Source organism: Xiphophorus maculatus, chromosome 22, assembly GCF_002775205.1.
Source record: "Xiphophorus maculatus strain JP 163 A chromosome 22, X_maculatus-5.0-male, whole genome shotgun sequence".
Taxonomy (NCBI): domain Eukaryota; kingdom Metazoa; phylum Chordata; class Actinopteri; order Cyprinodontiformes; family Poeciliidae; genus Xiphophorus; species Xiphophorus maculatus.
Window position 1 is genome coordinate 8,373,316 of NC_036464.1, and position 27,927 is coordinate 8,401,242.

Sequence of the window (27,927 nt, forward strand, 5' to 3'; positions counted from 1 at the left end):
TTCTGTTCATTGGTTTTATTAAAAACAAAAAATTACCAATTATGTGAACATGACAAGCAAGATATTTTAATAAGCATATGTACAAACAGGAAAACAAAGGCAAAAAAAAAAATCATAAATACTCTTAAAACTTCAAAATGCTTGGTATATTAGGAGCCGCTCGCTACAGAAATACAGAAAGGGATGAAATAAACTGCATAATCCAACCCCACTTTTCACAGAAGTCCATATCCATGCTGGTGGTTTGCTTTTACACCCACATAAAAATTAGATAAACAGCACCATAGTCTCTGACTTGAACTCAGATTACATCTCCTGTTAGGAAGATCAAAATGCCTCAGCTGTGAAAGAGGGGATCCTCTTCACAGGTAATCATATGAAAGCACCATGTTAACAAGTTTATGAAGTATACGAAGCCATTAAAGGAAATGTTAGGAATGTGTTAAACCTACATATGTCCGCAAAGTTTATTATGTTGGAATCGCTTTCTGGTAACTCACAAAAAGAGTTGCATTTTGGCTGCAATATATCATTGTAGCTTTCTGTTTTATTTCAGTTTCTTTTGATAAACTTGTTAAGTAATTACCTAAATTTTGTGTGAGGGAAATCACACAAACTGGCCACCAAAGAGTTGACAGTGTTGTTTGTGGCACCAACAAAAGGTGCAATGCTAATGTTTTTCATGAGAATTTACTGTGTTGATACATTTTAAAATTGATCTTCAAATCCATGATGAAATACAGTTACAAGAAAAGTTTACAAAAACTCATCATTAGAATGAACGTGGTATTATTTTGTGCCTTTAAAGATGTGTTTGAATCGTTCTCACAACAAAGAATGTCAAGGAATTTCAAGAACAAGAGTTAGGTTATAAAACTTGTTTTGATCCTAGAAAGGCTCATAAGGGTTAACATGTTTTATATCAAATAATTTTTTTTAGAGAATTGAACCTTGGCCACTCGAACGATTGCTTTTTAAACCATAATTAGGCTTTTGGCTTAATTCTGACTGGATATTTCACAACTAATTATTCTAAATGAGTTGGTTTCCTGATACATGCCAAGCTTTTGAGCTTAGTCCACAAATTTTTCAATACAGTTGAGGTTTTGGCTTTGGAAAAGCCAGTCCAGAGGCCTCAGTTTCTCCATTTCAAAAGCAGTTCTGATGCGTTCTTGAAAAACACTCTTGTTTTAACGACATTAAAAAAAAACTTGTCATAAAAAGTAATCTCCTTAAAACCAAAATTTATTCTCTTTTAAATACAAAAGGTCATATTAGTAAAACAGCAACCTTTCTTGGGATTTTTGGATGTTGTCTAAAAGAAACAGAGTGAAGAGTCATGGTGAGGTTTAACAAGCCGCAGTCTGACCGTATTCTTCATGTTAGCACAACATGTATAAATCATGAGAAATTTTGCCATAATAATGAGATATAAAATTTCTCTCATTATAATGTCAAAGTTTCTTGTTTTGATGAGCTTTGCATGTTGTAATAACAGGAATATTTTCTAGTTTTATCACGAAATGTCCCAGTTAAAATGAGAAACTGGTACTGAATTTATGTTCAAGCTTAAGTGGCACATTAAAACTGGTTTGGAAATAATTAAATCACTGAGTGTCTGGACTAGCTCCAGCCTCACCACAACTTTGATGAAAACCAGAAAACCATCCAAATTAAATTAACTCTACCAATTCTGCAAATATACAGCCACAATTTCTATGGAAGCTTATTTTTGGCTATAATAAGCATGTGGCTGTCATGCAGCTATCAAATGTTGTTGGAAGTATACGTATTTGTATTTTTGTGCATAATTTTGATGACCATGACTAGAATGGAAAAAATTAAACACAAAATTCAAACACGTGCATTCAATTCTTACGTTCGAAATTCACTGATGTTACTTCATGTAAAATCAGTTCCTTGTGAAACTGGCTCATTTAAACTCATTAAAAGACCCCAAATTTGATGTGACTTTCATACCGGTGATGAGTGTCTGTAAGCTTTTTACTGGAAGTGTAAATTCTAGCCTCTACATCTGTGTGTGCCTGCAGCCCACCTAGAGACGCCATCTGTGGGGCCGCAGGGTGGGAGCGTTTGCAGTCAGCCTTCTGATAAAGACGGCCCTGATCCAACATGCTCCTCCCCCTCCGTCGCACTGATGCCCTCAGTTCCTGGGCTGAGAGTTGAACTCCTGGCAGATGTTGTGGATGATCTTGGGGACGTATTTGTAGAGGTTGTCGAATTCGTCCACGAAGAAGGAGTGCTCTTTGTCGGGGTCAGTGGCGATGTACTCCAGCTCATCCTGGGCGGCCCAGGCGATACCGATGGAGTAGGCGATCACACCTGGATCAGGGGAGGAAAACACAGGTTATCAATAAAGAACTGCATGTGCATCTCTGAAGGCTAATGTGACATTAAAGCCATTTTGCTTTATGAAATGAAGGTTATTGTCACATGCTTTTTAGTTTTTTAAATGAAGGTGCAGCTTGCTTTACAGAAGTATTTGTACTCTCCAAATTTCTTTACATTTCAAAGGTTGCAACTTCAACCTATTTTATGTGATAGACCAACACAAAGTTTTTCATAGCTGAAAATCTGTTAGGGTGCGTCAAACAGTTTTGCTCATCTAGAAACTAGGGTTGTCGAAATTGTCAATATTAATCAATACAAAATCGAAATAAACAGGCCTGGTGTCACATTTTCCCACTCTGCCTCTCCCCTCTCAGTTGCTCATCTGACCAAAACAATGAGCTGCTGCTAGAAAGTTTAAACTCCAATAAGAGTGGTACATACAGAAAAAAGAAACTCTCTTTTTAACCAACAAGGTACACCTAACAAGGGTTATAAAAATGCAGGTTATGGTGGGAAAAGACAATTAGAGGAGAGACCCTGCTGATGTCGTTCATTAAAGAAAAGATTCAGAAAAAAATGCCCGGCAGACAGAAATTGTACATAGTTGCTGCTGAATACATATACTGTTTTACCAAACAGGGAAGCAAAACTTTAAAATACATCTTTCTCTTATTTTATGATTAACAGAAAAAAAACCTGTGCCTTCAAAAAACATTTACCGCAGTATAGAGTGTTTGTTTTTAGTATTGAGTTTGACATTTTTTGTATCGTAACAACCCTGGCAGAAAATAAAATCGTTAAATTTTGAGTAGAAAATGTATAAAGTTTTGTTTTTTCTTAAATGCAAAATGTATACATGTTTTGTACAGATCTAGCTCAATGAAAGCTCTCTGTATGTTCTTTTTTCATCAAATTGCCTTTTTTGAGTCTGTATACTCTAGCTAATGATTAATCGATAACTAACTTAGTCGATTATTTCAATACGCGATTCATCACGATCATTCCTGTCCCATATTACAGATTTAAAGGCAAAGGTGTACATTGAAAATATTGGTTCTTCTACTGTAACACAACATTAGAAGGTTAAACAATGTGAAACACTGTGAAGGCAAATGTCATATTTATCTCTTATTTTCCGAGGTCTCACCTTGGCGATGGACAGCCAGCGCAGGCGCCCTGACGTCATCGTACGAGCGTCCATCTGTAATGACGATCATGATCTTGCGTTTGTTGGGTTTGGATTTGCTGAAGAGCTGCTCTGCCGCGAAGGTGATGGCGGCCCCGGTGCTGGTCCCGCCGCTCCAGTAGTTGATGCGCTTTATGGCGTTCAGCAGCTCGGCCTTGTTGTTGTACTGTCCGAAGGCGAACTCCAGCCTCTGCTCGTAGGTGTACTGCACAGCTCCCACCCGCGTGTCCGTGTCCGAAATCTCAAACTCCCGCGTGACGTTGGCCACGAACTGGAGCACCGTGCGGAAGTTGCCAGTCCCCACGCTGCTGGAGCCGTCGATCACGAAGGCGATGTCGTTGGCGTTGATGCAGGTCTTGCTGCACACCAGGCGGTCCGTGTCGCACACCCGCTTCACCAGCGGCTGCACAGCCTTTCTCAAGGCGAACCAGCTGTTCACGGGAAGGGAGAAGAAGCCATTTGTCCGGCACACAGCCTGGGGAGTGAAACAGGAAACAGTGTTACAGACTGTTTTTATGGGACACACCGGTAAACCTGTGCAACTGAACACCACCTTGTCAACAAAGTTGGCCTCAACCAGATTTTGTTTCTCATTCTCATCAGGGCCCTCGATGGTGACGAAGAAAATGTTAATGCCGGATTCTCGGGCGAGTCGAGAAGCCTCCTCCACCCTGTCTGTGGGCCAGCCATCCACAAGCACCACCGCTACGTTGGGAGCCCCTCCGCGATTCCCGTTTGCATCACTGAAGTACTGTTTGTTGATGTAGGAGAGGGCCTTTCCTGTTTGAACACCAGAGGGCGACAGGGAGACAAATAACTGATGCTGCTGTGCCTTAGAAAAGCACAATGCCCGCTGAACATTTTCACATTTTGTCATGTCACAACCTCTAACCTCACTGTGTTTTGTGGGGATTTTATGTGATAGACAGGGTTGCCAGACGTGACTGACAGCAAACGCAACATAAAACTCACCCAACTCCAAAAAAATCTTGTGCCACATACATCATCTGCTGCATTTATAGACCTGTGACATTTAAATTGGGACTGAAAATGATTTTAAATTAAATCTTTTGCAGTCCCAGGTCTTATTGGGACTGCAAATGACTTGACACTTTGAACACAATGAGACTTGAGTTATTTGCAGCGGTATATCTCTTTAAGTCATGATGTTGTCCTGGGATTTCTGTTGTACAACTCTACTACATAGAAACCCTTGATTAAACAATGACTAATCATTGATGATGACACATTCAGCAGATTCCAGAGAGCTCAGAATAAATTAACTAATAAGAAGAGTGTAATAACATTGAATTTTATTAAAGGTTTTGCGCTTTCCTGCCGCACAATGATCGCTATTTCGAATATTCTTATTCGAATATTATATTCTTCTGAAAACCTTCTAATAATCCACCAAATGTTCTGAAACTGTGCAGCTGAAACTTTAACAACCCCCACAAAGCCACCCAAGTGACAGTTTTAACCCCACAGGCTGCGATAATCGGGCCAAGACAGTGTTGAATATGCCCGATTTTAGATCGGGCATATTCAACACACCACCACGTAACACACCACACACTGCAGGATGTAAGATTGGTAAAGGGAAAATCGGGGCAAAAAAAAAAGGCTTTAGCGGGAATAAAAAGGTTGGGGACCAATTGGGCTAAAGGAAAGAGTATTCTGCACTGAGATATCTCTGTACTGGATAAAATATATTTAGTTTATCAGCTGATCGTTGGTGGTCTTTACAATAACAGGAGAGGCTCTGATCAAGATTATAGAACCTTTTACATTCACACACACTGTTGTGCGATTGTGGTTACACCCAACAAACTGTCAGCAAGCTAAATTTAGCAAACCCTAAAAAACAAAATCCAGCTATCAGTTCCAAAATCTGCAGCTGATGAATGCCAAAAAAAAAGCAACAAACAGCCCTTGCTTTTTGAGAGCTGACCCCTGCAGGCTTGTAAAAAGCAAATGCGTTCTGGTCGCAGAAGAAAAACACGCCTTACTAGAAAGAGAACTGTAATTTAGCTCGCTGGTCTCCCGGCAAATTTAGATTTAATTCTATCCCTGCATGTGAAAATGTGCCAGCGTAGTAAAAACCATGCGATAATTGTAACCCTTTCGCTTTCACACTTGAGTTTGTGAGTTTTTGTCGCAGTTGGCAGCAACCAGCGGGGTCACTCACCCACGTTGGACATGCCGCCCTTCTGCACAATCTTATCTATGGCCGACTTCACGTCCTTGGAGCTGGAGTGGGCCCTCAGACTGATCTCCGTCACAGGCTCGTCACTTCAAACAAAACAATAAACAGTTTATATCTTCTTTTTCCAAAGTGGGACAAAATTACAGAAAGCATAGACAGAGTTTACCCATATTGGATGATGCCCATCATTGGTCCAGCCATGCCTACGTTGATGACCTGAGCCACCTCAGTCAGAAAGTCTTTCTGGATCTTAAAACGCCGCTTCCCAATGCTCCAGCTGCCATCCATCAGGAAGGCAAGATCAACCTTACAATCTGAGGGGGAAAAAAAGGAACACACCATGCGGCTACACCACACTGCACTGAGGTGGATTGTTGTTTTTTTAATGTTCCTATATGAATAAGACTTTCAAACTTATGATAAAGGAAACCAAATATTGATTTTTTTAAAACTCTTACACATATTTGATTACATGTTTTTGTTTTTAAATTCAGCTGAGCTTTTAAATTAGCTAATAATTTAGTCACTCAGTAAAGAAAGCTGTGCTGGCCCAAATCCAGTAATCTAGTTTGCTCTAGTCTATCCGCAAGACATTATTCAGACAAGCTTCTGTTTTATTTTGTCTTTAAAGCTAGACAAAATGGGCAAACAGAAGCCAGACAGTAATATTCTTTATGAGTAGCATTGGTTTTGTTCTTGCAGCAGCAACAGCTGCAAACACACCATTGGTATTCAGAGTTTGTCAGATGGTAGACTCATAGTGGGAGAATCTAATTTCTAAGGATATTATAGCCTTACTTCTTGGACTGTTACCCTACTCTTGAAGTTTTACTGAATTTCTTTAACTTTCAACAAAATACATCTTACTGTGACTATGCAGAGTCCAAATGTTTTACAGACTGCTTCAGCCTTGCGTTTCAGTGGCAAGTAACTTCAAGTGTATAATGAACCTACATCAGCTTTCTATGCATTTGATAGTCTTTACAAGCTATATTATGAGAAAGATATAGAAAAGAAATACAGTGGGCTAAAACTGTGAAATTTCTGAGAGGTTTTTGGCTCTTGGCAGCAACTTTGCATTTCTCATATGGCACATGGCTCTCTAGCTAGCTAGCAAACAAGTATTAGCAGCTTGTTACCTGTAGCCTTTACCACCTTGAGACATAGAATGCAGTGAATGGAAATGGCTACACATAACTCAAACTTTTACCGGATAAAAAAGTTTCACAAGAAAAACCTACATAGGACATGAGACTATATAGTCCTGCTAACGTATTTAAGGCCTGCTTACATCTTTAATGACTTAAGACATTTTAAGGCCTTAATTTTAGATAATTCAATTTAAGGTTTTTTTAAGGATGTGCAAACATCCTGACAGTGAATAGGATAATGCACTGTCATCCTCAGAAGGTCAGGGACCATCAAGTAAAATGGGACTGTGATGGCACAAATAAAGTAACTTACATTTGCTTATGGAAATAAAATGTGTCAGGAATTTGAGATTAATCTTTTTTTAAACATCTCACTATTATTTTGAACACAACTCTACATCTACAAAGCTTATAAGAGCAGAAGGTCAGAATAAGCCAGAAATGATAAGATTTACAATTAAAACAGACACTTATTTAGTTCTATACACGTTACAATTTCTCAACTAGCAGAATAATCTGCACCTGATCCCAGCAGGGACCACCAGGATAAAAAGGACCTGGTTTGAAAGTGCAGGCGCAAGAAAATCCTCTGAATAGGCAATCAGTCTCAGGTATGCATACTTAAAAGTATTATCTGCTTTAATAGGACTGAAGCTAGATGTATACCTGGGTACTTGCCACAGATGAATAACATTCACATATTCATAGGTTCAAGAACATCCACATACTTGGGTCTCCTTGTGATGCAGGGGGTTCAGGTGCTCTGGGTAGCGCCTCTGGTTCTCTCAAGCTAAAACCTAGAAAACAACAAAACAGAGAAATGCTTAAAAGTCAAGATGTTTCTGGATTAATTAGCTGTTTTAATTAGCTGACAGAATCCTTGATCTTTTTCCTTTTTATCTTGGTCGTCTTCATGTGGGACAACTGAAGGGAAAATAATCAGCTTAACCTTTCATCATCCAGGAAAATGCAGTTGGGTGTTTACCAAGAAAATAAAACACTCAACTGACTAACAACAAAGACAGCTCAAACGCCTACTTTTAGGAAATTACATTGAAAGTTTGAAGGCGTCCTCTTTTTAGTGACCCCAAATGTTTCCAGTCACAAACATCATGCCCCGAGCCACCATGCCATTTGGCTTCTGTCCCAATTCCCTTCAATTACAGGCCAAGCCAAAACCCAGAGTCTTAACCTCGGATAGCTTTGGTTTGAATCGCACTTATTGCAAAGCTGCAAACTAGCGGCAGTGCAAGCAAACTTACCTGATTCATAGGGGTTTGCATCTTGTTTCCAGGCATCTACTGGTTCCACTGCATGAATGACATTATACAAGCTGAGCATTAGGAAAGCAGCAAGTTATAAGATCAGAAGCATTTACTTACAGTGCTGTGAAAAAGTTTCACCATTTGTATCCAGACCCCTGAGTCAGGTTATCTTTGTCTTATATTAAAACTAGTTTATTGATCTGAAACATTTATGTGTAACTAAATAGCAAAAATTGAAGAAATCAGTGAAGTGACAAATACTTTTTCACAATTGTGTTTCAACAGCATTCTGTGCAAAAGCTGCGTAATAATCTTCAAGGCTTCCCTGGATGTTCATTATGGCTGCTCACCGTTGCCATGGGGTAAGTGCAGGGGCATTTTGTGGCTGCCATCTATGTCAGTGGAGCGAGGGGCTAAAAATAAAGACATTATCAAATATGAATAAAACTGCAACCAAAGAAAACACTAACGCTGTGGCATAACAGCCAGCACACCGCTCTGTTTAAATGTTTAGCTTGGCTAGATTTCTGGTTGTATTTTTATGGTGAATGCTCCAAATGGTTTCCAGACCTCAGATTTGAATGCCAACCTGTGCCTCTAAAAAAGAAGAAAGCACAATGTTTGAAATATGAGATTTAGTGCTTTCTGCTGGGCTTTTGTGTCTCGTCAGCAGGTCGTACTGCAAGCGAGTTATATTGTTTAATGTGAAGGCATGCAAGTATAAGACAAATAAAATGTGGTTTCCTTTCAAGGAGCAGTAAAGGTATTTTAGGTTCTTTCATGTGCAGTCAGACGGAAATTGACCCAACTGTAATATCTGTGTATTGTGAAAAACCTAGAGAAGAAACAGGGCAGCAGCCAGCCTGCTTGTGTTTATACTGTGAATTAAATACAAAAGTACCAGAAGCTGAACCTGGATAAAAGAAAACAAACAGTTTTTTCATCTGCTTACAAAGGTATTCATACTTCTTGAATCTTTCCATGTTTTGTCACATCACAACCACAAACTTTATATGATAGACCAACACAAAGCAGCGGATAATTGCAAAGTAGAAAAAAGGGTTACATGTTATATTTTTAGAAATAAAAGTCTGTAAAATGTTGTGTGCATTCTTTTATCACCATTTACCCATTTAATGGCCTGAAATAAAAATCAAGGGTTGCAGCATTTATACTGATGTTAAATCACACATAAGTGGGCGCTATTATTCTGAAAACTAGCCTAACATGAGTTTGCCTAGATACAAATGTGCGGTATAGGTTTTGCATAAAAAAGAAAAACACTTTAAAAATATGCATTAGTTGAATTTAAATGTGTCATGCATTTGTATCCAGACCCCTGACTCAGTAGGTTTTAGAATCACATTTGCTATATTACCACTGCAGGCTTTACCAATGAATGTCTTGTTCATTTTAGTGTCAATCAGAGTAAAATCATCCATATTCCAATCATCTCTGTTCAGTTTTTCTGTCTACATATGAAAATCATCCTCACAGCATCACATTGCCTCCACCATATGCTATATGGTGTGTTCAGGGTGAAATGCAGTGCTAGTTTTCTTTCACACAATATCTGTGACCTGTTCAGTATGTTTTTTTGACACTTTATTTTTAAAGTAGACTCCAGACTATTAAGCTTTTTCTATGGAATGTCACTCCAAACTATTTGCAGAAAATCTGCCTTTTTGTAGAGTATATTAAAAAAATTATTAAAAAATGCAGTCTTGGTGCAATGGGTCTGGTGTTTGCAAAAAAATCATTTCAAGAGTGCAATTGGTATTCCTTGGTACTGATCGGCTGTTCAACCTAGAGTGGAGATAATGAAAACTGTAGACGTTAGTTTCTGTAGCACACTGCGTATTAATACATACTCAGGTATATTTGGTATTTGGTATTTGGTATATAGATTCCCATTACTAAAATGGGAATCTATAAGTATTTTTAGAGAGGGTCTAAGTATTCTGGTGTGGTTGTGGTTCCAAACACTAATGTTCTCTGACATGTCTTCACAGAACAACTGTGCTTTTATTGATAAATTACACCCAGACTGAATCTATTTGCAAATGATCACTTCTGACTACTATTGGTTGCAATAATTTCATTTCTGGTGTAACAAAGTAATGGTGGCTGACGTAAAATCCTAATAAAATACATTGAAGTTTGGAGGTGTAATGTGACAAAACGCGAAAAAGTCCAAGGGGTTGAATACTTTCGCAAGGTAATCCCAACCCATTTATTGACACTCTACAACCTGGAGATTTGTTAGTAACCCCAACAAATAGAAATGCATGAACACTTACGGTATGGTCCAAAGCTATAAAGCCAGCGTTCATACTCTGAGATATCAGGCCTGAGATCCCGAGCTAGAGGAGGACGTTACGAAACCCGTTAGTGTGGAGGAAACGTCAGAGGGAGAAGCACATGTTTCCATGGTTACGATTGGTCAGAAATCCTTCACGACCAGTCCCAGACCAGTGAAAACAATGACTTTTTTTTTCACAATTATCACCTCAGAGTACATCACTTTCACATGCATCAATATCCTGCCCCATTCTGCTTTTCTGCACTTCAAAGAAGCCCTCATATGGCAGGCAGATGGCATGTAAACAGAGATTCCCTTGCATATACGTACTTACACATGGAGTCAATTCAGCGCATACATGATCAGCAGATACCGAACTGTACCAGATGCACAAGCGTGCAGCACAGCTGGATACGAGGTTTGCAGCAAAGGTTGCGATACGCACCCAAAGCTGCAGCACTCTGTCAGAGAGGAGGTGCATTTACTTACCTGGAATCTCAGGTGTTTCTGTCTCACTCCATGCATATCCTGAGTCTGGAACTGCATAGCTAACATCTGAGCAGAGAACATTGATGTGTCAGCAACATCCGGAAAGAATAATTCACTCTGGATATTTTTTTGAGCCCGTTTGTCCTTCATCTGATTAAAAACCAACATTTATCTCAGTCTTTGCTGAGGGATTACTGTTTGCTACCTGTTGGTCGTCGAGCTCCTGGGAACCAGTCAGGGCGAGAATAAGAAGAGGGTGGCCAGTCTCTCCTGGGGAAAGCTGTGCACGGGAGAATTGGAAAGCCATTTTCAGGACAGGCATGAAGGAGGAGCATACTTGTGATCACCACTAAAGTGGGATTTATTAGTGGAGAACGCACAAAATGTTCAGAACGACACTAAAACTGTAGACACTCAGACGCTGGAGAACTGAGTTGCCGCTTGAGAAAACTTGCTCTTTTCTTTCAACTTTTTGGTTAGAAAGGTAAAAAAAAAAAGATTAATATGAATTTGGGTTTTGTTTTAAAGTGGACATACAGGGAAAAAAAATAGATTTGAAAGATCTGGCAAACATCCCTCAAAATGCTCTTACTTCGCGCTTAGGGTTAGCTAAAACAACCTCTTACTCCACCTCCACAGTTCAAAATATTTACGCCTTTATGACTGAACTGTTATTCTCAGGGAGTCATGTCTGAATGTTTGTGAATATATGTCAAACGATCTGACCATCGCGGATGATTTAGAAATTAAGGAAAGCCTTTTAAAAACAAACCAGTTAGTTAACTTTACATAGTGATTAATGTGTCTTTATTCAACTTTATACATAAGTTTGGATGTAAAACAACTTCCAGGAATGAAATGGTATTTTGTCTACATTAATAATATATTTAGGGCTGCATGTTGGGGCATTTGTTGTTAGTGATAGTTTATTAATTCGGTGCTACTTACTGCTTTATTAACTCATTAGGATTTAATATGAATAATGAGGTTAAAAATAAATGTTTTTTGATTATATGTAAATAATTTGGTAGATGACATAAATTGAAACCTGAAAAATGTAAAAACTCTGTTTCTTTAATCTAGAAAGAATGATTTATTCCTTACGTTTAAGATAGCTTTTTAGGCTGATTATGATATTATTTACATAGATTAAAATACTTCAGTTTACCCTATGTACCTTCTTAGAAGTTGGTCACATGAATGCAAACTTTAACGAGCAAAAAGCAAACTGTCTGGATAGTTAATTATTGATAAGTTGAGGTAAAAACCAGACTGGCAAAGCTCCCTCTGCAACAACAGACTGAACCATGACTGCACACTTCAGTGAAATCCACTCTGAGGACAGGCAGCTTGCACAAACACACAGCGTTCGACTTTGAGGTTCCCATACAGGGGCAGCTGGTGAGAAGGGTCTCTGTTTGCAAAGGCGGCCTGAGAGAGTGCAGCCAGCAGCCCACTGAAGCGCGGACGTATTATTATAGACCCAATGTCAAACCAGGAACAGTTCAGATAGCAGGCAGAGATAAAGCCAATCTGCTGCTGTTGACTTTTTTTTACTATTATTAAAAACTGCCTTAAAGGATCTAGTTCAACTTCCTTAATCATAACCAATTCAGTGATTGCAGAGGTCAATAGCAGAGGATCCTCCTCTTGGATCGGAGCTTATTTCATATCAGAATGAGCATTGTGTTGTGACACTTGCTCGCACAAAAGACAACTCTGCTAAAAGACATGATCCAAAACATTTACAGCAGCTCCAAAACTTACTTACTTTTCCACAGTTTGTTAAGTTACAACTACAGACTTAAATGTTTTTCTTTGGGTTTTAATGCGAGAGAATCACATTGTGGTGCATAACTGAGAGGTGGAACGAAACGGCAAAAAGGCGTCAGTTTTAAACCATGGAATATGTTTGCAAATAATTATCTGAGAAGTGTGGTGTGCATTTGTGTTCCTGTGTTTACGTCTGCAAACTTTGGGTATGTCTCCAGCCTTGCACATCTTAACACTGAAACTTCAAACTCTCCTTTCAAAATGTCTCTCAAGTTCAGTCAGATTGAACGAAGACCATCTAGGAGCTTCACTTTTCAAGTCATGCCATAAATTCTCAATTGAATATAAATCTGTGCTTTGATTGCAAGACTTTGATATACTCTGATCTAAACAATTCCTTTACAGCTTTTTTGCTGTAAGTTTACAGTAGCATTTCAGCTTGTTGTTTCACCATGAGGGCGGGGTAGTCAGATCGATATGCAGTGATTTCTTTTCACCAATTTTCATGTTGGACAAAGAAATTTGTAATTTTGGTCCTATCTGAGAGCACCTTCATCCTCGTGTTTGTTGTTTATGCCCCAATCCATGCTAGTTTGTGCTCGTCTATAAGATCAAATTGAAAATAATTGAGGTTTGTAGTTGTAGCCTGACCAAAATTGGAAAGCTTCAGTGGATATAAATGCCTTTCTAAGTGGTACAGCGTGATTTAAATATTTTCATGCATCTTTTTGGCTGTTAGACTGACATGTTTCATTATAGACGCCAGACTAGCATCACAACTTAAAGCAATAACACCCAACATCTGTTTTAAGCCGCTAGGTGCCAAAGCTACATAGGAAAAGAATTTTTTGAACTCATAAATCAAAAACTAAAGGGCCAAAGTCAAAAGAAGCATCCATCTTGGAAACTCCGGAGGCACTGCTTGACTTCACCTTTAAACTCTGACTTCCATCTGAAGGAGCAGCCTAAAGGAATCAGTATTTTCTTTTGTAAATCACATGGTTATCCCTTGATCTGAATAGCCGCTTCCTGCACGGATCAAGAGCTAAGCAGCAAACGTTTTGTGGAAGAGTTTACACTGCCTTTTATAAATCAGATCCTACAATCAGCTGTCATTTAAACAGATATAGCCCTGTCTAATTTTAGGGGATTCATGGCTTTGCATTCCGCAGAAGGAAAAACAGAAGCACATTCCTCAGAGGGCCACACCTTGGCTGGTTTGGGGAGCTTTTCAGAGATTGGACCCATATGCTGCAATGGTTACAGACTTGGACGCATAACTGGGTCACTTGGCGCTGCTCGTTTCAACTCTCTGAACCTTCACTGCCAAAACTCACAACTGTCGCGACTACCAGCTACTTTAAATGACAAACATATTTACTCCTGCTGGTCTCATTTTTTAAAAAAAATTCTAAATCGGTTTCACCTTTGCAGGGATTTACAGTTGCGATTAAAAGGATTTCTGATATTTATCATGAAAATGTTTTGAGAGAATTTACATTAATAATCTATTTGCCAGAGATTGAAGAATTCAAATGCCTATTTAATTTACCTCATTGCCAATGACGTAAAGAAAATAAAACAAAGAATCCTTATTAACCAATAACCAAATCAAACACTGGACAAAAAGACTCAGTGTAAAAAATTTACTTATTGCCAATTTATGCCAGAAACCCTCATTTCTGGCATAAATTTCCACTCTGGAATGTGTTTGATTTTTTTCCACCCTGGTAAGTAAAATTAAAAGGCAGCGAGAATTAATGACCCAACAAACCCCGGAAAATGGTCCCTGTCATGAAAATGTGCTTTAGATTGAACTAGTTATCCACAATTTTTTCTCTCAGGCGACAGTGAGTTTCACTGATGTAGGTCTTTATTGAAGATATTTTCCTTTTTAACAAAAAAACCAAACTGTGTGAAAAAGAACTTTTCTGCACATTCAAGGTATTTTAAATGCATATCCTGGAAAAATACACTGGATAAATGCAGTTTTACATTCAGATTATTGAAAATAAAAATTCAGTTTCAAACCTTCCAGATTTGATTTCTTTTCAAAAAATGAAGCGAGATGGTTAACTTTCTCGATTTATTTTGAATTAGCTCTTATTTTAGTCCAGTGCAGCTGCAGATTTAAGAAGTTTTGGCTGAACTAAGAGTTCATTTTTGAATTCTGCTTGCTGGCTGAACTGGGCAGGAGAGCAAAGAGTATTTGGGAATGAAAGAAACCAAAAATTGTGTTCATACAACAGAGGCGTTAAGATGTTATTTTAGAGCATGGAGCAGTTATCACCAACGTAATCAAGATGAATCTGAGAGACTGATTGTTTCATCTCTTAGGTGAATAGACGCATTCAGATTTTTCTGTCGAAATCTGAGCATCTGCTTGGATTTGGGCGCATCGTCGGCGTACCACAGACTGTAAACATTTCACTCAGCGCTTTTACAATCGTCTTTACTCTACTGTTTGATCTGACCCGTCTGCGTCAGCGTGGTTGAGGACTCCTGCTCAGAGAAACTCACCAGAATTCGACTGGCTCGTTGTCGGGGTCCGCTCGGGTGGAGCCCTGTTAAAAGCTGCTTGCAAGCGACGAGAAAAGCGCAGATAGGAGAAGAGAAGAGGGAAAAAAAGAGAAGAGGAAGGAGGGTAAAGCAGAGTTTCAGTTCTGGGCTTCCATCCTCAAATGTAGTCCAGCTGTTTTGCTTTGATGGAAGCTAAAGGCTTTTTTTTCTTTCTTCACAGCGTGCTATCAAAAACAAAAGCATGTAAGATGGGCGTATTTACAAGCACTACCTCTGCTTCATTTGACTCTTTTCATCTCGTAAAATGAAAATATGACTGGTAGGATGCTCCTGATGACAGAAAACAGCGGTTATGCAGCAAGGAATGTTAGCTGGGAAGCTCAGAGGATGGTATTAGTGGTGACCCTGAGGGTGAAGATATCAGAGGCCCATGACTGTAAACAGTGGGGTTAGACTTACAGTAGTCTGCTGACGGTGACCTGCATGCTACCTGTACCCGTTTTTGTTTTAATCATGGGTGTAAGTGCGCTAATGAGGAGGCTGACCTGGGCCGACTGGAGAGGATGGTTGCCTCCTGATGGCTGAGCCCGCCTCTGGCCGGCGCAAACCTTGGACCAAGATTAGAAGGAAGAAGTTTTTTCAAAATAGTGAAACATTGCAGAGTTAATCTGTGCTGATACTTCAATAAAGTATAAATTTTATTGCTTAAATGTTAAATGTTTGTGTTAATTTGTATCCCTTCCGGTAGAGAGTTCAGTTTTTTCACTGAAATTAGCAGATTGCACCAATGTCTAAATATCAGCACAGATTGAAAATACAGAATCTCCCTCACGTATCACCACCTCTGGTAAGGATGTGTAAACGTTCTTAGAATAAATTCACATTTTATCGAGTGACACTCTTTTCTTCAGCTTCAGCTCAACGGTTGAACAACCATTTCTGTTTATTTAGTCATGTTTTGTATCATTATACTATTGAGAGACCCACTAACAACCCATTTTTATTTTTTTCTACTGGATTTTTATTCAAAATGCTCAGTTTTTCATGAGTCCATGCTGCCATGAACTTCTACAAAGTCCTGAGGGCTCACAGCATCACAGATCCTCCATCATATTCTGTATGAACAGCAGAGTGTTTACACATAGACATTTTGTGTTTCATATTAGACCCACTAGGAATCTTTGCAGAAACACTTCATCTTAGTCCTAGCTACTTGTCAAATTCTACATGTTTATGTTTTCATAGCAGAGCAGAAAATACTTTTTCCAGGCATGCTTCTCAAATAAGACTTCTAATAGTTGTCATCTAGGCAGATCGTTGCTACTCGCTACATCCAGCTCCTTTTTGTGCCTGCTGGCAAATGAATAAGGAAACTTCTAATTTAACTCAATTACAGTTGTTGCTTTCTGATTATTGCCCTGACTGGATATGATTAAGTTTAAATAAGTACCTATTTCCTTTTAGATAATTAATTACATATAAAAGTCAACAAACATTTGCGTTTCCTGATTGGCATGTTCTCTTGCCTTTCATATTTTAAAAGTAACTAACATAATGTCACCTTCTAAATAATGGACAAAATCACTTTCGGCAAAAGTCATTTTTCTTTTACCTAAATAAAAAAAGAGGTGGTGATTTTTTAAAAATTATGTAGACCATTATTTTAGGAAAGTATCAATAAATGCTGGTGTCAAACTGTTGCTCTGTAGAGTGGAGATTGTTATAGTGATTACAGCTTATGAAACCGCTATATTTTAAATATGTTGCAAATTAGCAACATTAGGCATATTAGGGATGAATACACACCTGAAACCAGAAAAGGTACTACTATGTTTAGCTACTCATGCTAAACATGGCTTTGAAGTTTGGTTACAACGTAAGTTTCTGTGTAATCCACTCTGGTTGGATTCTTAAGGGCATCATTATGCTACTGCAATAAAAGGTGAATTTATTTTAAGTCCTTAGATTCATCTTTACCAGGGGTTCCAATATTTGTGAAAGTTGGAACATGACCGACAGAGATGAAGATTACACCATAAGCACCATTTCTGATTTGCAACTAATACAAGTCAAGTAGCTTGATAGATACTGAACAGTGACGGCATGCAGAGCTTATGTGCACAAGTTAAAAAAAGAAAAGTGTCTTAGTGTCAGTGTAAAAAGAACAATTATGTTTTTAAAAAGCAGAGGTTAGCAAGTTGGATTTTTGAGTTGATTTACCTGAACTGGCACGCTGTGGATACCTGTTTGGGTAGGAGCTACCTCTGAACACTGAAGAGATGGTTTGATGGTTTAGTCAGACTGGAAATGCTTTGTGTGTGAAAATCTTTTCAATAGCTGGAACTTCTTGAAGTGTATTTACCCACCTTGGCTTGGACTCTTTCCTTGGGCACTCTGTGACTGTCCTACACCAATCACACAGTTCATTCACAAAACATTTAGATAAAAATGTATATTACAAACTGTAATGATTTTACTGCTTGGTATATATACACTGCTCAAAAAAATAAAGGGAACACTTAAACAGGTGTTTAACACTTAAAGTGTTCCCTTTATTTTTTTGAGCAGTATATATATGTTTGACATAAAGCTATTTGTTGATAAATATGGAAGATACCATGACCTTCGAAACAAAACAGGTGATATTTCCAAAAGCAGACCACTGTCATGCCATGTAATGCTTTGTGCGCCACATTTGTCATCGCACTAGTATAACTTGTACGAACAGAAAAACAGACTTTTTTTTCTGTTCCCCAGTTAATGGACTGAGTTGTGTGATGTCAGTAGCTCCACACTAGCCGTACCATTGTCTTATGGACCAACAACTGAAGGGGGCCCAAGAATGATGAGGTACAGGTCGGCTGTATATGCCGGTCCAATTGAAACAGACAAAAAATGTATACCAACCCGTAGCATATTGCTCGGTGGAAATAAGCCACTAGGCACATTTTGCAGATTACTCCACATCAAAATTATGCCCTGCTTTATGTTGGTTTACCACTTAAAACCCCAATAAAATACATTAATGTTTGTGGTTGTTGGGTGAAGAAGTTATTTTTGTGAGGCTCTGTGTAACCCAGAATACACTATCACCACTGTAGCACCTCCTGCTATCCCTCCTACATACAATTATTCGCTGCTTTGCTTCACTTACTTGAACTTGCGGCAGCCACATGGGCAAGGTACGGGTGACTGCTGCCTGGATGGAAGAAAGACAAATGGTGTGCCGGTGTGGAGAGAAGGAAGATAATGTTACAGAAAATGAAAGAGAGAGGGAACGCTCAGCAGCCTATTTGGCCCTCTGCCCGTCTCATTTGAATGCATACCTTAAGATACGGTGGCACTGTCTACTCACCGTACCTGCACCGCCATCCAGTATGACGCAGAGTCTCAGTGATTGTGTTTTTATTTAATCAGTGATGAAAGCTACAGTTAAAACAGTCTACACTGCATTAACTTCATCACAGAGGAGCGGTAATTGCTCCATAATTACAGTTGTAATTGGCACTCATCATCGCTCATTGCAGAAAAGAAGGCTTGTTGCGGCAAGCTGCAAGCTCTGATTATAAGCTGCTAATGCTGTAAGTTAGACTAGACGAGGCAGGCTGCTCGTTTACCTTTTAAAACGTTTTTATCTGCTTGTTTTATTCACCTGCGTCCCTGATTTTATGAACTGCGGCCCGGGCTTTGGTGGTCGTGGGTGGTGGCGGAGGCATAGTGGTTGTGGTGGTTGTAGTGGGAGCAGCTGTGGTTGTCGGTTCAGGGGTTGTTGTGGTGGCTTCAGGTGCTATTGTTGGCGGCAGCGTCGTGAACGCAGCTAATCTGGTGTCTTTTGGACCTGGAAAAAGAGAAGAAATGAAGGCGGTCACAAACGAGGAGGATGGATGAGAGCGTCTACAGTGTAACCTCTGTTTTGTAATGCATTCTTGTCATTCTTAGCAGACTGCAGCAATCCAAATCCAGGTTCAGCATGCCAGAGTCAAGTGTGCGGATGTTTTTTCTGTCACCTTTTGACCTCGAAATATACCAGACAAAACAGGTGGTCCTAACAGGTTCAAAACGAATAGATGGAAAGAGCATACTGCCTTTAACATTTAATATATTAATGATTAATTGATTGCTAAATTATCCATCCATCCATTTTCTGTACACCCTTGTCCCTAGTGCGGTCGGGAGGGATGCTGATGCCTATCTCCAGCGAGACATTTCGGGGAAAACTAAATATAATGCATTAAAACTGTGTGGTAATAGTGTGAAGATGCTTTTCCTACCTGTCTTCACATAGGTTGGCCTTGAAGGAGCATAGTCCAGAGTGGATGGGTAGATGACACCTTTCTTTGGTTTCCCAACTGTGACACAACAAATTCAGCTTTTATTCAACAAATTTCTTCTAAACAACTGATTTTCAAAAATATTTAATTCTGCATAAGTACCTGAGACCACAAATGACTCCCTCCACTTGGGTAGAGACAGTGACCGCACCCCGTTAGCGTTGCTGCCTTTGTAGACGTTCTGCCCGGCCATCTTCCTCACAATTACTTTACCCCCTGAGTTTGTGATGACTCCACTGTGCAGACAACATGTTTGTCAAATAAAACCATCATGAGACTCTTTTGGCGATATTCATTTCCCAGTCCAAACACCTATGGATGGCTGCATTGCAGATGCTGGAGATTGAGGCAAAGACGCCTGTCCCGTAGACCTGCTGCTTGGTTTCTTTACAGTGTGCTGGACACTTGGCAATGAACTCTGGGAGGTTAATCTTCCCCGCTCGGACGTCACACTCTATATCCGGAACAACTGGACAGTGGACAACAAAATACCACAAAGATACAAAAAGAAAATCACATTACTTTACAATAAAGTACACATTTTTAGGGAAATGTGGTATATTTTGCTACATTTTAGTATCACTACCAACACAGAATCTACTCTGGTTTATAGAGATTTAAAGAGGAGCAGCAAAAGCAAATGATGTGGATTAGCAGTAATTGACAACATTTGATGGTGTCATCCAGGATGTGTTACTGTGAATATAGTCTCTGTTGCCTCGATATTGACTTGTTAGCATGTCATGACAGTCATGAGATGGTCATACAATAGTCTTCAGTCAGAGGCCTCTTGAGATTTGTTACAAGACTTACTGCTACTGGAGATTCTTCCTGCCCACAGCATCACCATCCACAACTCTTTCAATACACCAGGATAATGATTTGAGTTATGACATTTCATTTCCTTTTGGAATAAATGAAGTATTTTTGAATTGAAAAGAGTGTTTATTTGCATTTCATTATTTTACCTTAAGAGTATTTGCAGCAATTCTATTGCCAGTAAGTACCAGATTTTCTTTTAACGCTTCCAGTGGACTTTAATCACACTCAGATGGAGCTATTACTGCAACCTTCACCTTCCTGTGAACCTCAGTTAGCACAGAAAATTGGAGCACATAATAAAACTGAAAGGATTGAAGATCATAGGCTACTGATGAAGATGATCACCTTGCTTTGGTTTCTTGTTCTTTGATCCATTAGGCTTGGCCCAGCATGTCCAAGACAAGAGGAACACTATGGGTGAAGAAGAGGGTGTTTGACATATTAGCAGGCACAGAAACATAATCATCAGCATTTTTGTCTGCCCACAGAATCTCTTAAAGAGAAAAGATGCTGCTGCTCAATGGTGTAAATTTACTGCTGTCTGATTTTTATGGCAATATGAGACGCTGTAAACAAGACTGAAACAATTTGAAATGGGGATATTAGTGTAATGGCATAGACAGACTGCTTTCTCACCGTAGAAGACGACAGTAATGGATCTGATCATGATGAATGATGTTCTGGTTCAGCAGCTAAGCCAGGTGTTCTTGAATTACCACTCCACCTTACAGAGAAGGGGAATGGGGAAAATGTTTACTTTTGTCTTCTGAGCTCATATTTTCTTTGGTAGTGTAGTGTAAAAAAAACTCAACAAACTTTCTAGAAAAAGAAAAACGTCATATCTGGAGATGCAATGATAAATCTGCTGCAGCTTAAAGTTTCTGCTTGACAGTAAAAATACATTAGTTTTATTCTGATCAGTGCACCACCATATATATGCAAGTGGTACCAGGTAATGCTGACCTCAACACTCTTTGGTGTGGAAGTCATTACTGTGGGAACAATGGCCAAAGTTGGTTGCTTTTAGTATAAAGTGTAGTCAGTGGAAGAACAAGCATACAAGAACCCATTTAAAAAGAAAATATATTTCACAGGTTTGGCGTTAATTCAGGCTCTAGAAGTTACTTGTCACATTTAAATCCTTCTCCATTTATACTTTTTCAGTTTTGATCATTTCATACTCTCTTGTGCTCTCTTCTGTTCCTTTGGAAGGCTGATCTCGGGTATATTAGGCTTCAGCGTCTTCGCGTAAGAGGATAAACATCCCCCTGGGGAGTATTGAGTGATGTATGGTCTGTACAGAACATCCCAAGGTAGACAGGATGGTTTTGTGTTGGGCATGAAAAGGCAGAAACTGCAACTGTATTACATGGAGAAGGAGACAAAATCATTGGCGCCTGCAGCAGAGGCAGTGTTAAATAAACAAAGACGACAGAGTTAGTTTGTTTATGTGGGAAGGGTTTGGTTTTAAAGACTCGGGCTTGGACCAACAAAACATGACATGCAAGATGGTGCCAGATTACAGACAGTTTTTAAAAAAAATCTTAAATGCAAAATGTATATATTTTATACAGTTTTGGCTTAATCACAGCTATGGCAGCATATAGCCTTTATTTGAGTATGGTTGTTATTCTTAAAAGTTACTTTTAATGGACATCATCTAAACACATATTCTAATTTATTGAATATGACTAAATAATATTCAAAATGGCTTTTTTAAAATAAAATGTAAATAAAAATGTATTTTATTATTCTTTTAAATTCTTTTTTCATAGTTTTATCATCTTTTGAGAGATCTCTATCTCATTTCCTATCAGAAATAAACTTTTAAGTTGTGCAACAAATATTTTAAATCTAAATCTGAGCATATGAATAATTTTGAGCTCAATTGTAACTGTACAATCTTCCAGAAGCTCAGTCTACCTAAATGTGAGCAATTTTATTTTAAGTTTAGACTTCTTTATTATTGTTCATGAGACTAATGGTGCTTTTATTTACTTGTTTATTTATTTAATGTACTTATTTTATTTCAATATTTTATAATTTTGTTTTTTCATGGTGAAATTGTTGTGATTATAGTGTTATTTACTTATTTTTAATTTATTGCATAATTAAACATTCAAAATCAATAATACAAGACTCTAAATAAAAACATGTCACCTCGGAACTGTTTTATCTGAGCTTTAGAACTTGTTTTACAGGAACTGCTTTCTCACACGCAAGCGATGTTGCTTCTGATCATGATAAAAATAAAGAACGATTCCTCAAGGCATGAAGACTTAAAATAACTTTTTTTTTTATCAGAGCAGATTATAGTTCTACAAAAATTGTAGATTAGGTATACATCTTCGATCAATGCATCTTCAGTTATTCTGCAGGAAACAAGACCAAACAAAGACCTTCCGCAGCCTGAAACCACCCTGAGAGCCGAGTTGTACTCAGAATGACCTGTTTAGCATTTGTCTTATTATAAGTCATGTTGTTACACTTCAAAGGTCAGTCATTTGAGGTAAAGACAGTATTTTAGCCAATCGCAATCTCACCTTCAAACATATGAGATAAACAGCCTAAAGAAATCCACCCACTAACATCCATGCAATCAACTTTATTAGAGAGCACACAGACATAATCTAATGAGGAAGGAATGGAGAACTGCCCTCAGATGGTTTATGCGCTTGAGGGTGACAGCCACATAAAGCTGGATCCTGCTTAGAAATACAATCTGTTTGTGGCCAGGAGAAAACCTCCCTCAGCATCTGTCATTCAGAAGTCACACACATGTAAGAACATTAAGCACGCTTGTAGAACCATGTTTCATGTTAGGAAGAGAGTGGCTGAGGCTTTGCTCCATGCATCGTAATGTGTCATTATAGTTCTATTACTGCACAGCAAATCATGAACACTGACATACAGCAAGAAAATGGTTCACCACACAGAGTCTGACAGTGAGAGCAACTCGTAAAAGCCTGGCTTCATGTGTGTCCCCCATCAGCATGTTCAGGTGATGTTTGCTTCACACAGAAGTGTGATATGGACACTGATGCTTGATTTGTTACAGCTGTTCATAGAACCATGAGACAACTATAAAAACATTCTCTTAAGGGGTTTACTGTTCAGTTGCTCCTGCTGGCAACTAGGGCTCAAATGATTAATCGGATTAATGACCAATTAATCATTAACTGGAGCATACAGACTAAAAAAAGATATCTGCTGAAAGAACAATATGTTCAAAGTAGAAAAACTGTATAAATAATACACACATTTTGCATTTAAGATAAAAAAAACCAGCCTTCGTCTGTAAATATGTTCTATCCAGAACTCCTCTATCCAGAACTCATAAAGTGGCGTAATTGCATCGAGTCATTGGCTTGCAGCATTCACTCCTGAATGAAGATGAAGCAACAGAAGAAAGTCAATTGCATTGCGTCATTGATTCGACACTGACTCTGGAGAAACCTCCAACTGAATCTGACTCAGTATGAGCAACCTGGGGGGTGAACCAAACCCAGGCCTTATTTTTGGGGTTGAGTCCAGAAACCTCCAATGTTTTGGTCATGATTCACATCTCATGACCTTAGTCCACCTTCTCAAGTTGATAACCATGGCCTTAAACTTGGAGAAGCTGACCTTCATCCTGGCTGCTTGCTTCACACTTAAGTAAAAACCTTAACTGTTCTCTAAAGATGATGGTTTAAAGACACCAGCACAACTACATAACTCAGAAAACGGTCAAGACAAAAAATCAGTTAATGAGGTTTCTGAACCAGACACCTCATATTCATGATTATGCCTAAAGGTCCTTGAATGTCACAAACAGGATCGCTGACATGTCCAACCACACTTGGAACAATTTTGTGCTGTAAATGTGCAGCTTTAACCTTCATTTCACTGCAAGACCTTGGTAGCATCACTGCTATAACCAATATTCCACCACCTCTCCAGAATGCATTGAGGAAAATAGTTATAAGTTTCCTGCTGCTCTACAAAGCACATCAAGAGTGAATAACTAAACTCCCATGAGTCTCTTAGCAACTTTCCAAGGCTACTGGCCTGGCCAGGTGTTAAGCAAGCTGGAGGTAAAACACACTGCTCCTCCTGACTCTGACGTTTGACTGGAGTAAGCTTTTCCAGGAAGGCTGAGAACTGGGATCTCTCAGGAGTTCAAACACAGTATACAAGTGAATCAACCACAAAAAACTCACAAAACCCATTAACTGCAACTTCATTAACTGCAGACCAGCTGCAGCTTCTATGATGCATACAAAACAAAGAAAACATAAAGTTAAAAGTTGAAATTATGACAAATAATGGAAAACTGGAGAGCAGTAAGAGAAGGCAGCAGAAAAAGGAGAGGCCTAAGCCTATGGCAGCATAACTAATAAGGTCACTCAGGATAACTTAACTTAAGCTAAATGTGAGACATATGATAATTAAACAGTGTAAAAGTAATTTATTACAGTGATGAATGGCAAGTTTAACAAGCACCCAACAAGCTGTACTGAACTTGTGTCTGGTTTTAATTAATTTGCTGAATGCTTGGGTGCATGTAAGGTTGCATTTGCTGTGCGAAGCTTCAGGATCTGCTCTCCTCAGATCCTGCAGGAAACTCCCGGGTTGTTCAAAGAAAACATCATTTTCTCTTTGTGTAATTACTCAGAGCAACTGCTCTTTTGACACATAAATTAAGTAGTCTGAAATTATTGTTATTTTGTTACTGTGATGTCATCCTTCTCAGCAAAGGTGCAGCTCGGCCAAATTAATGTTTCCTTAGAAGCAATTACTGAAGGTGGGTCTACATTTAAGAAACCCTAGGTTTCCTGTGAGGCAGCTGGGTGTTCAGGAGCACAGGTCTGCTGCGCTCCTGTCTCGTATTGCCGGCTCTCTAGATGCACATATCTGTTCCAGCATGTTCACAGTCTGCTGCTATCCACTGTGAGGACAAATTGCAGTCCTTTTTCTGTAGTAGTCATTTGCATACCTGTCAAAGATAGGTGCAGTGGAAAAAAACACGTCAGTTTTCACAAATGTTGTAGCAGGTCATGTTTATAGTTTCCGACAATCACTTCATACACACTAATAAAAGTTGGGAATTGCTTAGGTTTTCTTTATTTTGGATTGGGGGCGGACCAGCAGAGATTTCAGGGAGTTTCATTATGCATGCACTGCACCACAAGGTGACTCATTGCATAGGTGATAAGCTAATTGTTTTCTTCTTTTTTAAATTATAATGTTAAATTGCTGCAGGTTCTAAAATGTATTTAGCATTAAAACCCAATAACAGCATCTATTCCAACATGTATCAGGGGAGAAAAAAATGTTTTTGAGCACATAGCACTTTAAAAAGCCAGTGATAACATTGATGTTCAACTCAATAAATACTAAAATTTGAAAAGTTGATGTATTTCATTACTTTAATTCAAAAAATGAAAGTAAAGTGAATGCTTGGGTGCATGTAAGGTTGCATTTGCTGTGTGAATCCTCAGGACACCTTCATGGAGGGAGCCATCAGCTGAGCTGCTGCCAACAACTCAACGTTTTCCTCTTATAGGTGATACACTTGACCCTATGTTTAACCCTGTCTCTCTCTCCTATTGGCTAAGCTTTTACTGTGCTGTCTTTCATCTTGTGGTGAATCCTCCAGTTCTGCTGGAGGTTTCTTTCTGTTAAAGTCAAGATTTTACTCTCCACTGTCACTACATGCATGCTCACTATGAGGGATTGCTGCAAAGTCAATGACAAAATTACAATTCCAGGAGATGTGAATGCTACAAATCAATGACTCAATGTTATTTGCTGGATTTCCTTAGATGGAGCACTGATCATTCCAGAGGCTGGTAATTTATGACCTGGACTGTCTTCTGCAGTGGCTTGCTAATGACCCATTTGTTTAAGTCAGGTGTTTTAAGCAGGGAAGCATTGAAACCCCAGAGGAAAAATGTAATGTGTGATAAAAACCACCAATGCATATCAGGCTAAACACACACTATCAACAATGAAACACAGTAGTGGCAGGGTTATGCTGTTGAGATTATTTTCATCAACAAGTAATGTGGTCAGCGCTGATGTGAAGATGGGTGGAACTAAATACACATGAATCCCACAAGAAAACGTCTTTCAGAGGTTCACCTTCCAATGGAAATGACATTACAGTGGACCGTACCTTCCTATTTGCACCACAACCTTAAATGGTTTCACAAAGCTCAGCTTTTTAGGAAAAATCAGAAGCTTCGATGTTGTACCTTGCCACAGAAATAAAAGAAAGCAGAACCCATATCAGGGTTCTCCAAAGGAAGCTCCACTGCAAACAGGATGTCGACAATATGGGCTGGGAGACCACACATGTCTTACAAAGTGGTTGTTCATGATGAGCTCTAAAAACACACTGTGGGCAATTAAAATTGCATGTTTCAACGCATTAGTGTAATCTTTGCATGCAGCCTAACTCTAAAAGTGAGGAGTTGTGTTCCCCGCTTGGCATAAACATTAATTTTCTGAAGTGGTCAGTACAGATGCATTAAGGGTTAGTAGCTGGAAGGGATTGGGACTTGTTTCAGAACTTCGTAAGACCCTGTTCTTGGGTGGAAGCAAGCCTGAAGCCAGACTCTTTACACACATTACCAGGGAGTATTAAAATCCACCATTCACAGGAGTCAGTGCTGTGCTCCAAACATTTTTAATGGACCAAAAAGCTGCAACAAGCAGAAAAAAAAGTCAAACTCCAGCATGTCTCTACAGGGTCACTCCTGCTGCTGCTTCTGATACACGACTTGTTTATTGAGTTCCTCACAGGCTGAATTATTTTAACTCTTGGCAATCAGCTCAATGCAAGTTACAGCTTGTTGCTGGACATGTTATACTGAGACCACCTGCGCTTAATCATCCTGCTTCAAAACAAGAAGAATCAGGAGAATATATATCAAGATGTCAAACTTAGTTAAAGATGAAAAGTTTCCTCTCTGTTACAAGTGGAAATAACTTAAAATAAAGCTTCAGGTGAATTAATAGGAAAAATAATTTATTTTTAAAAATTTGTTATAAGTGAAAGTATGTAGTGCATATTGCAGATTGATGTCATGGTGAACCAAAACCAAGGCAGCTGTAAGTTTATTTAAGCAGTATGTATATCTGGGCATAGATTTCACAATAAATTATTTACTAAAAATGGCAAAACATCCAGTCATGCTGATAAAAAATCCCCAAGAACTCGCATCATTGAGCAATTGCAAATCGATTCTTTGACAAATGAACTAATTATGCATAATTTAGCACGTTAATAATTCACTCAAGCCACGCAAATGCCACAGAAACCAACATGCTGGAGTTGCTTCTCTCAGCTCCCTGTTCAAAACCGCCTCCCCGGAGAGCAATGAAGGAGCCTTTACCTGAGGAGGTAATATAATCCCGTCCGCGTTAAAAACGTAATCCCATGCGGAATCCTTTCCTGGTATTCCTCCTCTGGATGAACCGAGGAGCAGCGATCCTTCCACCTGGAGTTTCACTTCAAACTGGATGGCTGATTAGAAGCGGAGA

At 39.0% G+C, this 27,927-nt stretch overlaps 1 protein-coding gene across 5 annotated transcripts; it reads right to left on the reverse strand.

Annotated features, from left to right (window-relative positions):
* Positions 1-27,927, reverse strand: vit (vitrin). 5 transcript variants are annotated; one of them, XM_014469576.2, is made up of 23 exons: positions 27,780-27,927; positions 21,034-21,121; positions 20,743-20,808; positions 19,888-20,044; positions 19,678-19,811; positions 19,516-19,593; positions 18,897-19,082; positions 18,399-18,443; positions 17,611-17,649; positions 17,465-17,515; positions 15,790-15,852; positions 15,245-15,298; positions 11,157-11,231; positions 10,952-11,017; positions 10,461-10,523; positions 8,511-8,573; positions 8,158-8,205; positions 7,624-7,692; positions 5,911-6,058; positions 5,727-5,830; positions 4,092-4,318; positions 3,500-4,013; positions 1-2,343 (listed from the first exon to the last, which is right to left on the reverse strand). In XM_014469576.2, exons 2-23 carry the CDS (start codon positions 21,062-21,064, stop codon positions 2,165-2,167), a joined length of 2,460 nt encoding a protein of 819 aa, XP_014325062.1. In that variant the 5' UTR covers positions 21,065-21,121; positions 27,780-27,927; the 3' UTR covers positions 1-2,164. The 5 variants fall into 5 exon arrangements, with proteins under 5 accessions (XP_014325062.1, XP_023183533.1, XP_023183534.1 ...); XM_023327765.1 differs by lacking the exon at positions 15,245-15,298; XM_023327766.1 differs by lacking the exon at positions 10,461-10,523.